This window comes from Suncus etruscus, chromosome 4 (assembly GCF_024139225.1).
Source record: "Suncus etruscus isolate mSunEtr1 chromosome 4, mSunEtr1.pri.cur, whole genome shotgun sequence".
Classification (NCBI taxonomy): domain Eukaryota; kingdom Metazoa; phylum Chordata; class Mammalia; order Eulipotyphla; family Soricidae; genus Suncus; species Suncus etruscus.
In genome coordinates, this window is record NC_064851.1 from 21,604,718 (window position 1) to 21,620,762 (window position 16,045).

At 45.3% G+C, this 16,045-nt stretch overlaps 1 protein-coding gene across 1 annotated transcript in view; it reads right to left on the bottom strand.

Annotated features, from left to right (window-relative positions):
• SPEN (spen family transcriptional repressor) overlaps positions 1–16,045 on the bottom strand; it is a 97,720-nt gene continuing 81,675 nt past the window's right edge. The window contains 6 exon segments of the mRNA XM_049771926.1: positions 1–1,208; positions 2,039–2,197; positions 2,504–2,698; positions 2,993–3,493; positions 3,842–11,975; positions 14,599–14,699. Coding sequence (XP_049627883.1) covers positions 1,077–1,208; positions 2,039–2,197; positions 2,504–2,698; positions 2,993–3,493; positions 3,842–11,975; positions 14,599–14,699 — 9,222 coding nt within the window. The 3' untranslated portion in view covers positions 1–1,076.

Here is a 16,045-nt window from a genome sequence, read left to right on the forward strand (position 1 = left end):
TTGTTTTGTATTTTTTAATAAAGTTTGTAATCCAATGGACACACAAAACAAAACTGCGCTGAGAAAAACAGTTTCATAAATTAATAAGTGTTAGGAAGTTGGGGGGAGAGGTCAAGGTAACAGGAAGAAGGGATTAGCCAGTCTTTTGTACAGTCATGTCTGTGTGTGTGTGTCTGTGTGTGTATGAGTGAGTGTGAAAGAGACACCCAAATCGCGGGGGTAGGGCCCGTGCTGTAACGAAGCACACTTATACAAATGAGTGACAATACAAAGTCTGAGTATGAAAATAAGATTTTCTCTGAAAACACATTTTTGGCACAGATTAAAAAAAATGTATGTCAGGGGAATTTGATTTAAGTCAGTATTATATATATTTATATATATTATATATTTATATATACACACATCCCAAGTTCTGCATAACCCACCAAGAAAGAAAATTCATGTTTGCTCTTTTCTGATTGTAAACTGTACATCCCAAGTTAATCAAAGATGGTAGCGGCAAGAGAATTAAGAAAAGTGACACATCCAAATGAGCAAGGGGAAGGGTGGGGTGGGGACAAAACAACCCAATGAAATGTTCCTTGACCCCAAGGTTTCAGCAGAAGTTCAGAGTCCTGGTTAGAGTCTGCAGTGTGTGCTCACACCAAGACATCCAGAGTGTCGTAGCCTGTCTTCACTGTGCAAAAGTCCAAGTCACTAATTTAGTGCAAAGGCAGTTCTGTTTTGTTTCTTAAAAACAAAAATTAATTCCACTGCCCTGTTCTTCTCCTCCAAAAAAAGAGGAGAGAGAAACCCAGCCCCAGGGTGTCTGCAAGTCCATCAATGGGTGGTCTGTCCTTGGGCTTAATGACATGTAAACATACGAGTAGCAGCACCACTGCCCACAGGTATCTGTCCGACTGCACCGGGCAGGTGGGCAGGAGGGCGAGGCCGGCCGTCTGGCAGTGGAGTCTATCCCCTTCGGCAGCTTCTTCCTCCGTGAGACTGGGTTGTCCTGTGTTAATTTTTTTTTTTTTTTTTTTGCTGCAGAGCCCCGGGAAATTACACCGAGTGATGGCTATTCAGTGGTTTGTTCACACAGAGGCAATGACAATCATGAGATGGGGAGAAATATTGGAGATGCTGGCTAGGAGATCAGGGGCCAGTCGAGATAGATGACTCTCCGAGAACTCACAGGGTGGGAAGATCTGCAGCACGTAGGCAGGCTGGAGAGGGGAACAAAAGAGAAAAGTGGGACCCAGTCTACATCACCCACCCCACTTATGATTTCCATCCAACTAACATAACATCTCCATGGCTTTGTCCAGCAGAAGCAACCTAGCTAAAAAGGAATACAAGTTCCCTATGTTTCTCTTCTAAACAGTTAGAGAAGCCTCTCATCCTAGCAGTCTCCAAGAAGAGCATGGAGCCTCTCCCATACACTTGGCTTGCTTCCTCTGTCTGAAATGCCACTTTACCCACTCTGGTATTAGTAATCTATGTTACCAGATCAGGTAAGATATGACCAGTACACACTTCAACAGACAAATGGCTAAAGAAACTGGTACGTATACACAATGGAATGCAGCTATCAGGAGAGATGAAGTCATGAAATTTTCCTATACATGGATGTATATGGAATCTATTATGCTGAATGAAATAAGTCAGGGGGAGAGAGATACACAGAATAGTCTCACTCATCTATGGGTTTTAAGAAAAATTAAACACATTATCGTAATAATGCCCAGAGACAATAGGGATGAGGGCTCATGATATGAAACTCACCACAGAGTGATGAGTGCAGTTAGGGAAACAACTACACTAACAACTAGATGACAATGTTAATGAGTGAGAGAAGTAGAATGCCTGTCTTGAATACAGGCAGGGGGGAAGGGGGGCATTAGTGGTGGGAATGTTGGACTGGTGAAGGGGGGTGTTTTATGTTTATGACTGAGACCCAACTACAATCATGCTTGTAAAAATAAAGATTTTTATAAAAAGAAGAAATGACCAGTCTAGCAACCTAGTACAAGAATGAGGAAGGAAACTGGCTGACCTGATTGGAGCCAGGGTTGGGAACGTTGATGATTCCTGCCGCCTGCTTAGCCTGCAGATAAGTGATGAAAGCAGCTTTGAGGGACTCAGTCTGGCTCACCACATCCTCTTGGTCTCGGCCACACGGTAGAGCCAGCAGTAGACAGTAATCTGTCTCCACCTGGGGCAGAAAAAGCATCAGTGACAACTATCCCCCACCCCAGAAGAGCAGCCCATGAAAAGGCCTATCTAACCCAGGAGATCTTGGCTCCTAAGTTCACAAAACCCTAACTGAGATGGTCTCAAAGTTCAACCGCATACTGATGGAACTTATTTAGAGGTTTACCACAAGAGGCATTTTATCACATCAACCACACAACCAAGTGACTTCCATTCCAGAATGCCATCCTGGTATCCCAACATAAGTCTGAAGGGTATCACACTTCCCCTGCTATTCTGGCAGTTGCTCACCTGGCCCCAGTCTTACCGTCATCCTTCGGGCAACTCCTTCCAGTTGGGAAGCCTCCAGCCGCATCCTCTGGGCGATCCTCAGGGGAGGTCCCCCTTCGGAGAGGGGCAGGGACCGATGGGCGAGAACATTATTGCCAGAGACAAAGTGGAGCTGCACAGCAGCTGTGTCGTTCTTGAGAGCCAGCAGGCCCTGCCACACAATGGGGTACTTCTGCTCAAAGGGAAAACAAACAGGAAATAAGCTCACAGAGATGAAGCAGAAATGCTAGACACAGTCGAGGCAGCAGCTATTAGTTGAAGTCAAATGGAATGTTGCTGACCCTGGTTTGATCCCAGGTACCACATGGTCCCAGAGCATCACCAAATGCAGCCCTGCAGGCTGTCAAGCTCCACCTGGGTGGGGTCCTCATGTTTAGCCAGCTTTGAACTGCCTAAAAATCACCAAGAGGTTCCTGAGATCTCCTGAACAAAGCTATGAGTAGAGAAAGCCCTCACCCACCCTTACCTTCAGAAGCTGGACCATATCCACAGGCCTCTGTGAAGTCAAGTGTGGAGAAGTATCTTGTTTGGGGGTGGGCTGGGCTTCGATGTGTGGCAGAGCCAATCCTGGAGGGGTGCTGGGGCCTGAAGTTGTGGCGACAAACAAGGGCTGCTTTGGGGCAGCCTGAGCAGGGAGAGGGGTGGTGAGATCAGGTTTCAAAGAGACAGACACTGGGGATGGGTACGAGGTCTGGCCTGTTTCTGCCTGAGTCCTCTGAACCTGGGTATGAGGTTCAGCCGGCCTATTTGCAGGTCCAGTTGTGAGACGAGATTGTTCTACTACAGTCTGGGTCCCTTTTGCCTCCTGGGAGACCTGAGGCATCTTGCTGCCTGGTGGCTGGCCTGGCTGGCTGAGCGGGGAGGGTTGTGTGGGTGGGACAGGCTGAGTGGGCTGCACAGGTGGGGGAGGTTGTGTAGATTGTGCAGGCTGGGTGGGCTGCAAGGCTTCACCTTCAGAAGGGGGACCCTGGAGTTAGGAGGGAAGAGAAAAAAACAGAATCAGTCTATTGTGCACAGCATCCAGTTCCCTAACAAGCAGATCCAGATAGGGGTGCTACACCAAAACAACCCTCAGCTTGGCCCAAGGGTTCCAGTAAAAAAGCCCCCGTTCTCTCCCTGCTCCCCACCTCTGCAGGTAAGCCATACCACCCATTCCTAGAGAGAACCTTACCATATCCCCAAGGGGGGTTAGGATGTGATCTGACCCCTTCCTCTTAAAACATAGCAAGTTTCCCTTTAAAATTCTGGCTAGGACAATCTAAGGGACCTCAGTGACACCTCATCTGACCTAGAAGGCTGATATGGATGCTCTTACCTGAGCGGGAGTCTTGGTCCGGGAAGGCATGCCAATGGAGGCAGCAGCTGGAAACTGAGAATGCGTGAGCTGAGCAGGCCCATGATAGGTTCGGATATCACCATATCTGTACTCTTGGAAAAGCTCTCCGCCACTGGAGTGCACAATCTGTACCCCATGAGTCACAACCACAGGCGGTGTAAGAGGCAGCCCCTGTAGCTGGTTGCTGGGAGTAACTGTTAGGATCCGAGCCTCTCCGTGAGGGGTAGGAGCAGGGGCTGCTTTGGAATCTGCTGTCTTGGCCACTTCTTTCACTGGCTGCTGAGGGGCCTTACTGGCGGGCGGCACCTTTACCACTCCATCTGGTGCCCGTGGTTGCTCACTGACTGCTGTCACATGGGGGTGTACCATGATCCGCACATCCCGGGGCACAGTGTATGGATGCAGTCGGTACTCAGACTGCATGACCAGCACCTCTGATTGTACAGGGGCTGAAGCCCGAGCAACCGGCAGGTGGTAATGTACTTCTTCCTCTGGGGGGTGCTGGGAAGCCAGAGCCGGGACACTAGCTGTGGTGGGCTGCGGTGTGCCAGCCCGCTGTGGCGCCCTGACCTCTATCTGCTGGGGCTGCAGAGGGGCCCGAGGAGAGTGAAGTGTCTCTGGTCGGATGCTGTAGGTGATGCTGGGCAATGTGGGTGTGTTCATCCTCACCTCACCCTGGGACAGGTGACTAAGGGATACTGTCTGGGTGATACTATGGGGGGGCATGATGACAGACTGCTCTGGGTGGATACTGGAGATAAACTGAGGCACAGGAATACCTGCAGCCAGCATGACTGTGGCATTAGTGGAAAGAGCAGGGGAAGTGGTACTGCTGGGGTGACACGCCCTTGGGAATGGAGATGGAGTAGGCCCACTGGGTCGAGGAGAATGTGCATCCGGCTTTGTGGATGCCAAGTGGGAGATGGTTCTATCTGTTGGGGTGCTGGGCCCAGAGGTGACGTGATTCACTTCTGAAGGCAGTTTGTTGGGCAGAGCCGGAGGGTGGTGGGAAGTGAGAGTAGACCCCAGGTTAGCTGGCTGAAGGACCTTGGTCTCTATTTTTAGGGTGACAGGATCAGCAAGTTTTTTATTGGTGGTGACAATGCTTGGGGTGAGGACCAACTGGTTGTGAACCAGCACTGGAGGAGTATTTATACCCTGGGTGAGTACCTTCACTGTGCCACCCTGGGTGACAGGTGTGGACACAGACAAGTGAATGGGCTCGGGCTTCTCCAAAGCTGGGCGATCGGCCTTTACAGATGAGATCACAGGAGATGCATTATACGTCTGAGCAGTCAGTACCAGAGTAGAATGGGTGGCGACATTTGCGTAGCCTGAAGGAGTCTGAGGGCCTTTAGGTGGCGGCTGTGATGGTGGAACAGAGTCGGGTTTGACTTGGGATTTAGACACTGACTGCTGAAATTCAATGTCCATTGCACTTGCAGGGGGAATCTGGCTAATCTTGGCACTGATCCGCTGAGGGCCTTCAGTTTTCTGACCAGAATAGCTCAAGAGTACAACCCCTTCTGAAGTGTTCACACGTAGCCCTGTACCCGAGCCTGTGTCTGCTGGTCGGTCGTCAATCACAGACATAGACCCTGGATGGAACCTACTGTTTTCATTGGTGCCTGACCTTGATTTGCATTTCGTTGATGGTGTAATCACTGCCCCTGCCACAGTCATTGCACCAGTTGTGGCTGTGACACCGCCAGATGCAGCAGTCGCGGCACCTGCTGTGACAGTGACAGTGCCTGTGGCAGCACTCACCACACCTGCAGCAGCACTCACCACACCCGTGGTGGCATTCACCGTGCCAGTGAGAACATTCACTGCATTCACTGGTGCCGTCAGAACATTCACTGGCCCCTTCAGGACATTAACGGGGCCAGTGGGAGCATTCACCAAACCTTTCAGTGTGGTCACTGAGCCCTTCACAGGGCCCTTGAGGGTGTTCACTGGACCAGTCAATGCGTTCACAGGGACCAGTGAAACATTCACTAGGCCAGTCAGGGCACTCACTAAGCCTGTCAGGGTTTGAGGAGGTGGTTTTGCCAGAGTGATCTTCTGTGAATTCTCCAAATCAATGCTGACAGGCATCCGGCTAATGACAGAAGTAATTTTGGGAGCAATTACTGGAGCCACCTTTTCTTTGTCTGTGGCTACTGGAACCTCTGAGGTTTGTGTATCAGAGGTACTTGTTACTGGAGCTGCAAATTTTTCTTCTAAAAGAGGCTTCTTATTTTCAAAAGAGGGAGGTGTCACCTCATGCAAACAAGGGGCTACGCTAACAGGCTCTGCAATGGCAGTTGTGACACTTGTGGATGTGACACCTGTGGCTGATACATATTTGGGGTCCATAAGGATCTTCCTCAGAGTACTAGAGCTGGTGTCAATGTCCGAGGCTTTTGTGTCTGGGGGGAGGGCTGGCGATGAGGTGGACTGAGATCGAGGCTCCTCCTGCCTTGTGATCCACTCAGTCACCTTAGTAGGGGGGCTCTGGTGTGGAAGTCCTCCAGCAGTGGGAGCAGATGGAAGCTTTGCTGCAGCTATAGAAGGAATCATGGATGTAGGTATGCTTGAATCACTGGGTGGGGTCACTGGATCACTTTCAATGATGGAATGCACTTTGAATCTGGCTTGTGGCTCTTCATCCACTGGTGCTGGTTGTGATGGAGAAGGAAGATTAGGGGGTGTAGACAATTTGGTTGGGGTCCTTTCTTCAATAGCACTGCTTTCTTCGGGTAAATTTTCAATGGATGGGGTCTTCTTTAGGTCAGCAGCACATGGTTCAGGAGGAATAGACTGGGTCTTTTCACTCTGCTTTTCTTCCTGTGGAGTTTCCAGAGTGTGTGTTGTTTCCTCATTAGCTGCAGGACTCTGGTTTTGAACTGGGTCAGGTTCAGAGGCACAAATGTCTGCAGTAACCCCAGCTTTCTTGTTTGTATTTCGTTTGCGGCGTGCTCGAGTTTTCTGGCGCCCTTTGTCTTTACGAGCAAGAACTTCCTTTAATCTTTTTGCTTCCGGCACTGAGTGGGAATTTTCGCTGCTGTTTCCTTTGGCTTCCTTGATGCCTGCTGGCCCTGATCCTGAGAGGTCAGGAGTACTTACTGATGGCCCAGAGGATTCTGTAGCAGCCTCATTCTCTAAGATGCCACACACAGCCACATCAGTCTCAGGCTCCATTCCTTCCTCAGATGGCTGTAGCACTTGAGAATGGGACTGAATATCTCTTTGAGACCCTGCAGAGAAGGGAGGTGCTGGGAAGTTTTCTTGCTCCCCAGAAATGTCATTGATGATTGAGCCAATAGCTGCGGCCAGTTCTGTTTCACTTGCCTGATGTGCAGGCTTGTCCCCATCCCTGGTGGCAAGGCCCTCTGCTGTGTCTGCAGATGAAGCCTTAAAAGCAGCTGAGGTTTCAGTGAGCTTTTCAATGTTCTCTACAGCCTGTTCTAGCTCCATTTGCTTGGCTAACTGATTTCCTTCTGGGGATGCATTAGAGGCAGACCCATCTTCCTTCTCTGACTGCTTATCTGGGTCAGCAAGATCACTGTTCAACTGGGATGACAAACTACCCTCCTTTTGGGGGCTTTCATTCTTTTCAGGGGAGACAGCTACAACTCCAGCTTCCTTTTCCACTGATAGCTCCATGGGACTTTCAGTAATGCTGGGATTGACATTAGTGTCCATGTTTTTCAGATGTGCAGATTTGTCAACTGCTGGCCTGGAGCTTCTAGATCTTCCCCTCTTTGACTTGGAGTTTTTTTCAGGGGCTGTTTTTTTCTCCACAACTTCAACTGGGGGAGTTTCAGCTATATTTTTGTCAGTGCTAACTTCTTTTCTGTCACGTTTCTGTTCATTTCCTGCTTCCTCTTTATCAGTCTTAGATTTTGTGTTATTTTCTTTCAAGTTTACTTGGGAAATCCCTTCAGTAGCAGCTTCAGCATCAACTTTTGGTTCATTTCTCCCCTTTTTCCCTTGTGGACCACCAGCAGCTAATGATTTTTGGGATCTCGGTGATCTCCATCCCTCAGCTGACTTAAGTGTTTCTACAGCTTCTTTTGTCTCAGTTTCATCATCCTCATCAGCTCGCCGGCGTGTTTTTGGAGGTCTTCCCCGCCTAGGGGTTGTGGGAACTGCCGCTGCAGCCTCCTGGAGCTCTCGTTCTAGTCTCTTTCTAGTTATTCGAGGTTGCTCAACAGGCTCCTTGACTGGGGAGCGGTTTTCATGGTCGCCCATAGTTGCATAGACACTCCTTACATTCCGGCGCCTTGTTCGGCTGAGGGGCAAACTTGGCTCAGGGTGTTCAGGGTCTGTGGTCAAGTTTTTAGAGGTAGCCCTTGTAATCTTCTCTGCCTCCATCTTCAATTCTAAAAGCTTCTGTGCTTCTCCCCTAGGAGAACTGGATCGCTTGAGCTTTTCTCTGTCTATCCTCTCACTCTTCCTAGTAACGGGCTTCTCCATGATGGCTGCTACTGCTGCCTGAATGGGTGTTTTAGACCGTTTACTTTTGTTTGTTTTTCTATCTTTTGCAACAACTGGAGGATCAATCTCTACATCCTCAGAAGCTTGAGGAGCAGTCTCAGGAATAACTTCAGCTTTTTGATTTGCATTTGGCTCAACATTAGGAGCCAGATCCGGCTTCTCTACTTTGGGCTCATCAGCTTCCTCTGACTTCTGAGCTGGTTTTGAAAGCAGTTGAGTACTGTCAGGTTCTGGATCTACACTGACCTCTACCTGGGAAAATGAGGACCCAGGAGTTGGAGGCTTAGTATCCAGAAAAGGCAGCTGGTCAGCTAATGACTTTTCCTCAACGACTACAGGTGTCTCCATATCATCTTTGCTGGTGACCACTTCTGGAGCCAAGTCTACTTGTTCAGGTGACTCCACAGCAACGGGAACATGTTCAGATAAAGATTTTGCTTCTTCTGAATTCGAGGCTGGCTCGTTGGTCTTCTCTTCTGACACTATAGGAACCTCTCCTGCTTTGTCACCAACCGATGTCACCTCCAGGGCTGATGACTCTGGTGTAACAGTAACTGCAGGAGGCCCACTTGAAGATGGAGTTTTCGATTCTGATTCTTTATTCTCAGAAGCAGATTCTAGGGTCTTAGGATGATTCTCTGTATCTTCCTGTTTCTCAGCTTCTTTGGGCTTTTGGTCTTTTTCTTTTTCTTTCTGCTGCATTCGTGTAAGTTCCATAAACCTGCTATGGAACAGAACTACTGGCTCTTGAATCAAATCAGTTGTGCTGTTTGCTCCATCAGATGCTTGCCTCCCATATAACCTACCAGAAACAAAGTCAGAATCTTCATCTTTTCTCTCTAGATGTTGTAACCGCTTAGAATCTTGCTCAAAGATTGAGCTGTGTAAAAAACGAGATGCAAATAATTCTTGCCTTTCTTGTTCTTCTTCTTTATGGTCATCCTTTTTATCATCAATTTTTCCTTCTGAATCAGTTCGAATCTTCTTTTTTTTCATGTACCAGGATGGAATGGGTCTTGGTGCAGAATCAACTTTTTCTTTATCTTTGTTGCTTCGAAAATTAGCAAATCGGGAATCCCAATCAAGAAAAGACCAATTTTCTTCTCGTGATGAAGAAAGGGATTTAGCTCTTTCAAGCAAAGCTTTAGTGTCTGGTGTGATTGTCTTATCCAATGCAAAAGAGTAAAATTTATTCCTTTCTAAAGAACTGGAGAGTCTTTCTTCTCGCTCACGTAGTTTGTCTTCTCTGTCCCGCAATAAAAAAGATAATCGAGAATTTTCATACAATACAGAGGTTCTCGGTGAATGGGATTTGTGTTCACCATCTTCATCAGAATCTGAAGGCACCTCACCAGGTTCTAAATCACGAACAGACCTCTTTCGAAGACTATCTCTCTTAATTATGCTATTTGGAAAACTCACATCAAATCTGCTAGCATCTTGTTTCATCTGAGAGTCCCATCGGCTTAATTCGTCTTCAGAATTCAAGACAGACAGCTTAATTTTGGCCATATCCGTCATCTGCTCTCTCCTACTAGAATCATAGGGATTAAATTTTAAGGACTCTTCTCGGACTGATATATTAGAGTATGGCAGGCCTTTTTCGTCTACTTTAGGAGACCCCTTTAAGGACATCAGCCGAGGGGAGCCTATGGGGTCATCATCTTCATGGAAAGAACCTTGTCGAATACTAGGAGAACAACTAGTCCTTTCAGAATCTTCACTAATTTGGCGTGAACTTCTGTAATTCCGCTCTCTCTTCGTACAGATTTCAAAATCAACATGGTCCATTCTTTTCTTTTTGCTAGGAGGAGAATCATCAGTGACATCTTGGGGAGGTTTGCCTACTTCATGAACAAGACTGCGTCTTTCATATTCATCTACATCTTTTTTAGGACTGCCAAACTTTTCAGACTTGGCTATTTCCATCTCCATCTGCTGTTTTCTACGACTCTGCTCCATTTGTTTTCGGTAACTCTGTGTGTGATCAATATCAATGCCAATTTTTTCTTCAGTGTTTGCTGAATGTGGTTTCTCTTGTCCTGATTTACATTCAAGTGCTTCATCACGGAGACTGCAATAGTTTTTCCTAATATCCTCTCTCTCTGGTCCTTGCTCATCTAATAGCTGCAGTTGCTTGAGCTGTGGCTTTGAGGAAGTGGATTTTTTTGATTGTGTTTCTTGATTTTCCACAGATTCACTTACTGGCTCCCCCAGTCTTGCTTGAAGGTCTAGGCTGGGCCTTGAACCAGTCCCAACAGAAATACTGGAAAGCTCCTGACAGTCTTTAGGACTGGGAATAGCATTAAGTCTGTCTAGTTTGATTTTTTTAGAGTCTCTTTTTACAATTTCTTTCCTCGTGGGCTTTCTTTCAGACTCTCCTTCTCTCAGCAGAATGACTTCTCTAGATGAAATGTCAGTTTGCTTTTTTAAAAGCACCCGTGTTTCCTCTATCTCTGGACTACTTTTCTTAACTTCTGGTTTTTGCCTTTCTGTTTTCAAATTGGAATCTGCAAAACGCCTTTTTCTTGCTTCCAGCTTCTCTAGGTCCACAGCACTCACTCCATCAGCAGTCTGCTCTGGTTTTAGGTGCTTCCTGGGTTTTAACCTACCTTCCTTATCTACCACTTCAATGTGACTTGAAAGTCCTTTTTCCTTTGGAACTTTCATTCTAATAGATTCCAGTTTAGACAAATCAGATTTTCCAGGCTCAGTCTGAGAGACCTGAAGTTTCTGATCTAGGGCAGAAGACTTCACAGAGTCATTATCAAGCTTAGTTTTCAACTTTTCCAAAGAGGTGTGATCAATAACCTTCCCCTCCTTTTCTTTGACACGAGTCAATACCACACATGGCATGAGTTCTAGGCGGTTCTTTGCAATTCCTTCTTTATCAGCTTTCTCTCTGCTCAGTTTATTAAAACTCCTTGATTTTTCAGGGCTCTGTTCCCTTTCATTTTCTTGGTCTGTTTCTGAAGATTGAGAACTAGGGGAATGAACTTTTCCTTTTCGTTTCTGCTTGTCAGTTTTGTCCTTTTCCACCTTTTCCTTCCTAATTAAACGTCTCTCTCTTTCTACTCTCTCAGGATCAAACGTTCGCTCTTTATCTGTTTTTTCATTTTTTGTATAGCGTTCTAATCGAGACTTGTCAATTTTATCGTATCTTGGAGGGGAAAGTGAACTACAGCTGCCACTCCTGTCTGAGGATCTGCTGTAAAGTCTTCTCTCAGAATCACTAGGCAATCTATCAGATTGTGAAGGAGAAGCTCCAGGACTCTGCGGGCGCCGCAAGTGCACTGGACTCTGACTGCGTTCAATTGGTCTCCTCTCGTGATCTCTATCTCGGTCAGAGTCAAATCTTTCACGATCTCTTTCTCGTTCCCGTTGCCTGTAACTATATTCCCGGATATCTTGTTCATAAGGATCATTCCTATAATCCCTATATTCCCGAGGATCCTCATAATAACGTGATTCATAGTAGTCTCCTTGGTATGTTTCCCATTCTGAATAAAATTCTCTCCCTCGAGCTGGATAGTCCCGTCTGGAGTCCTCAGGATATGTGCCTGGAGTACGAACATTTTCATAATAGGTAGTACGATCTTGGCTGTAGTCATAAGACCCCCTTCGCTCCTCTCTGAAACAAACAAAAAAAAACACTTATTAGATATTTTATTTCCTTACCATGTATGAGATAATAAATTACACTTTAAAAAAATCTGTGTTATTGGAGATGGAGAGATAACACAGCGGGCAAGGCATTTGCCTTGAATGCAGCTGATCTGGGATGAATCCAGGTTCGACTCCCAGCATCTCAGATGATCCCCCAAGCCTGCCAGGAGCAATTTCAGAGTGCAGAGCCAAGAGTAACCCCTGAGCACAGCTGAATGTGTCCCAAAACAACAACAACAACAAAATCTTTGTTATTATTGGGCTGATTAATTATTGGGCATAACGATAAAGTACATGGTATATACAAAGTACCTATCTTGCATACATGAGACTTGGGTTTGACAAAGAAATTTAGAATATTTAACATTATATAACCATTAGCTAGCTAGTCACTTTTCAATATTGGAGCCAATCTGAGTGAGTGGCTGCAAACTTGAAACCTGGATAGGTTGGCCAGAGAGATAACACAGCAGTATGGTGTTTGCCTTGCACATGGTCAACCTGGGACAGACCCGGGTTCAATTTCAGGCATCCAGGCATCCCATATGGTCCCAAGCCTGCCAGGAGTACCCGAGTACCGCCAGGTGTGGCCCCAAAACCAAAAATAAACAAACAAGCAAACAAGAAACCTGGCTAAATTGAATTGGGACTACACAAAGAAAATAGTTTATTTAGATTATAAATTGAAATGTTGCATCTACTGAGTAAAAACAATTTTACTTTTAACTTTTTTATGTGGGGTGTTAGGGAGCAAATCTGGGTCAGCTATGTGCAGGGCAAGAGTTATACTTATCTCTCTGGCACCAAGATGATTTATATTTATAATTTATAATTATATATATAATTATATATGTAATTTATAATTAATTGTTTATGCCATATATGCTAACAAAGCAGTTAATTCTTTCAAACTAAAGAAGAATTTGGTGATATATACCACCCCAAACTCCATGACCCATAAGAGAATTATATTTAAAATAATGTTTCTCAGGGCCGGCGAGGTGGCACTAGAGGTAAGGTGTCTGCCTTGCAAGCGCTAGCCAAGGAAGGACCACAGTTCGATCCCAGCATCCCATATGGTCCCCACCAAGCCAGGGGCAATTTCTGAGCGTTTAGCCAGGAGTAACCCCTGAGCATCAAATGGATGTGGCCCAAAAAAGCAACAAAACACACACACACACACACACACACACACACACACACACACTAAAATAAAATAAAATAAACTGTTTCTCTGTTTGAAGGTCCCCCTGACCCCTTACAGGAATGATTCCTGAGTATAGAGCCAAAAATAAGTCATGACTCTGGTGAGAAAGGAATTCTCATCTGCTGCTGGTGAAAATGCTGCCCGGTCCAACCCCTATAAAAAACAGTTTGGAAGGTGATCAGTAAACGCAAACTTTAGTTGCCATACGACCCTACAATACCTCTTTGGGGTATCTATCCCCAGGACAGAAAAACATTCATCCAAAAGGATGTATGCACAACACTATTTATTACAGCACTCAGTACAATAGCCAAAAATTGTAATCAGCCTAGATGTCAAACAACAGACAAGTAGATCATGAAGATGTGGTACATATATATATATATATATATATATATATATATATATATATATATATATATATATAGGAATATTACAAAACTGTAAGGAATGATGCAATCATGCAATCTGCTGCAACATAAATGGATCTGGAAGATATTATGTTAAATGAAGTAAGCCAGAAGAAGAAAAATAAATACAGAAAGTATCACTTATATGTGGTATTTAGAATAACTGCATCATGAAATGCAATGGTTTAAACAGGAGTTATCTCAAACATTCTGGACCCCAGAGTATAGCAAGGAGAAGAAAAGAAATTGACTGGAGGGGCCGAAGAAATAGCATGGAGGTAAGGCATTTGCCTTTCATGCAGAAGGACAGTGGTTCAAATCCCGGCATCCCATATGGTCCCCCGTGCCTGCCAGGGGCGATTTTCTGAGCCTAGAGCCAGGAGTAACCCCTGAGCAGTGCCGGGTGTGACGCCCCCCCCCCCAAAAAAAAAAGAAATTGACTGAAGGAGAAGAAAAATATGCAAAGATGGGGGGGGGGGGAACCAGAGACCAGTGGTCTCAGGTACACTGGCGGTGTTTAAAAAAAAAAAAAAAAAGAACTGGGGTTGAACTGGGGCCGGAGCAATATTAAAACTCAACTATAAAGGACTTTGTAAATCACAATGGTTTTAATAATTAAAGGGGGGGCAGGAGTGATACTACAGCAGTAAGGCGTTTGTTTTGCACACAGACAAAACAGGATGGACCCTGGTTCGAATCTCAGCATCCCATATGATCCCTGAGCCTGCCAGGAGCGACTTCTGAGTGCAAAGCCAGGAATAACCCCCGAGCACCGCCGTGTGTGGCCCCCCCCCACCCAAAAAATAAAGGGCATGAAAACCACCAGTTGTGGGTCCTTCTCTCCACACCAAAAAAAGAAGAGGAAAATATTTTGAGGATCAGTGTACAGATAAGGGGTAAAATATAGAATTAATTCCATCAACTGTTATGTATTAGATATTTTAAAATTTAAGCTATGTTAATATACATACCTTCTTTCTGTTAACAACTCATAAAAGTCTCTGCTATCTTGACCAGATTTTTCCATACAGTGATAAAATGCCAACTGACTTTCCCGATTTGCAAAATCAACCTAAAAAAAAAGCAAATAAAAATGTGTTTGATCAAAGTCCCAACATAACCCTGACAAATTTCAAGAAAAAGGCATCTATCATAACAGATTGAGTACATGCTTTGCTCTAGGCCCAAGTATAATATCCAGAACAGCACTGTCCCCTCAGCACCACCAAAAGGATGCACTGCTTTGAAAAATGAACTCAAAACAAAACCAAAAAAATAATAATAAAGTAAAAGGAATCTGTCAATTAAATGAAATAGTTCTCATTACTAAATTATTTTGTTCATCTGAAATATCAGATCCATATAAACCTTGATAAGGCATTCTAATTTAAACATTCTATGACACATGGGATTAGGGAAGGTAGAGCAAAGGGTTTGAGTGAATTGTTTGCATGTAGAAGCTCTAGGTTCGATGCTTATCACCACATGAGGAGTAATCCTCAAACACCTCTGGGTTTGTCATCAAACCAAACCCAAAATCAACCATTTAAAAAAAAAATCAAATACTGAAGAGGCAGAAAAGTAAAACATCAACTGAAATAATACTTATCAGGACTCTAGCTAGGCTATTAAATTTTTTGTTTTGGTTTTAGTTTTGGTTTTTGAGCCATACCCAGCGGTGGTCAGGGTTACTCCTACTTCTTCACTCAGAAATTACCTATGGCAGGCTCAGGTGATCCATATGGTATGCCAGGGATCAAACCTGGGAGGGTCGCTTGAAAGCAAACACCCTTCCTGCTATACTATTGCTCTGGCCCCAAGGCTGTTAATTTTTTAATCATATGAATTATCAAAGCATTGCTCAGTGATAGGACAACTGACTTGCATGCATGAGGCTAAGTTCAGTTCTCAGCACAGTCCCACGTATCAGACTTTGGCCCTGGCAGTTCTTTCATAGGGATCTCTGGTTCCACAATTACCGTATTTTCCGGCGTATAAGACAACTTTTGAAACCAAAAAAAAAAAAAAAGTCAACCAAAAATCGGGGGTTGTCTTATATGCCAAATATATCCCGAAAAATGTTTCAATATGCCGCTAAACAAAAATTGTCTGAATATTGCCACAAAACGAATTTTCCAACTTGATCCTGCACCAATCACTGCAAGGCTGCTCGGACCGCCTCTCTAACTCAGCCAATCCAAGCAGGCTTTTGATGCATGCAAATTAGACAATGTTCTGTACCCGAATCTACACTGTAAAAAACCTGCTCAGGGGGCTGGAGAGATAGCATGGAGGTAAGGCATTTGCCTTTCATGCAGAAGGTCATCAGTTCGAATCCCGGCGTCCCATATGGTCCCCCGTGCTTGCCAGGAGCAATTTCTGAGCATGGAGCCAGGAGTAACCCCTGAGCACAGCCGG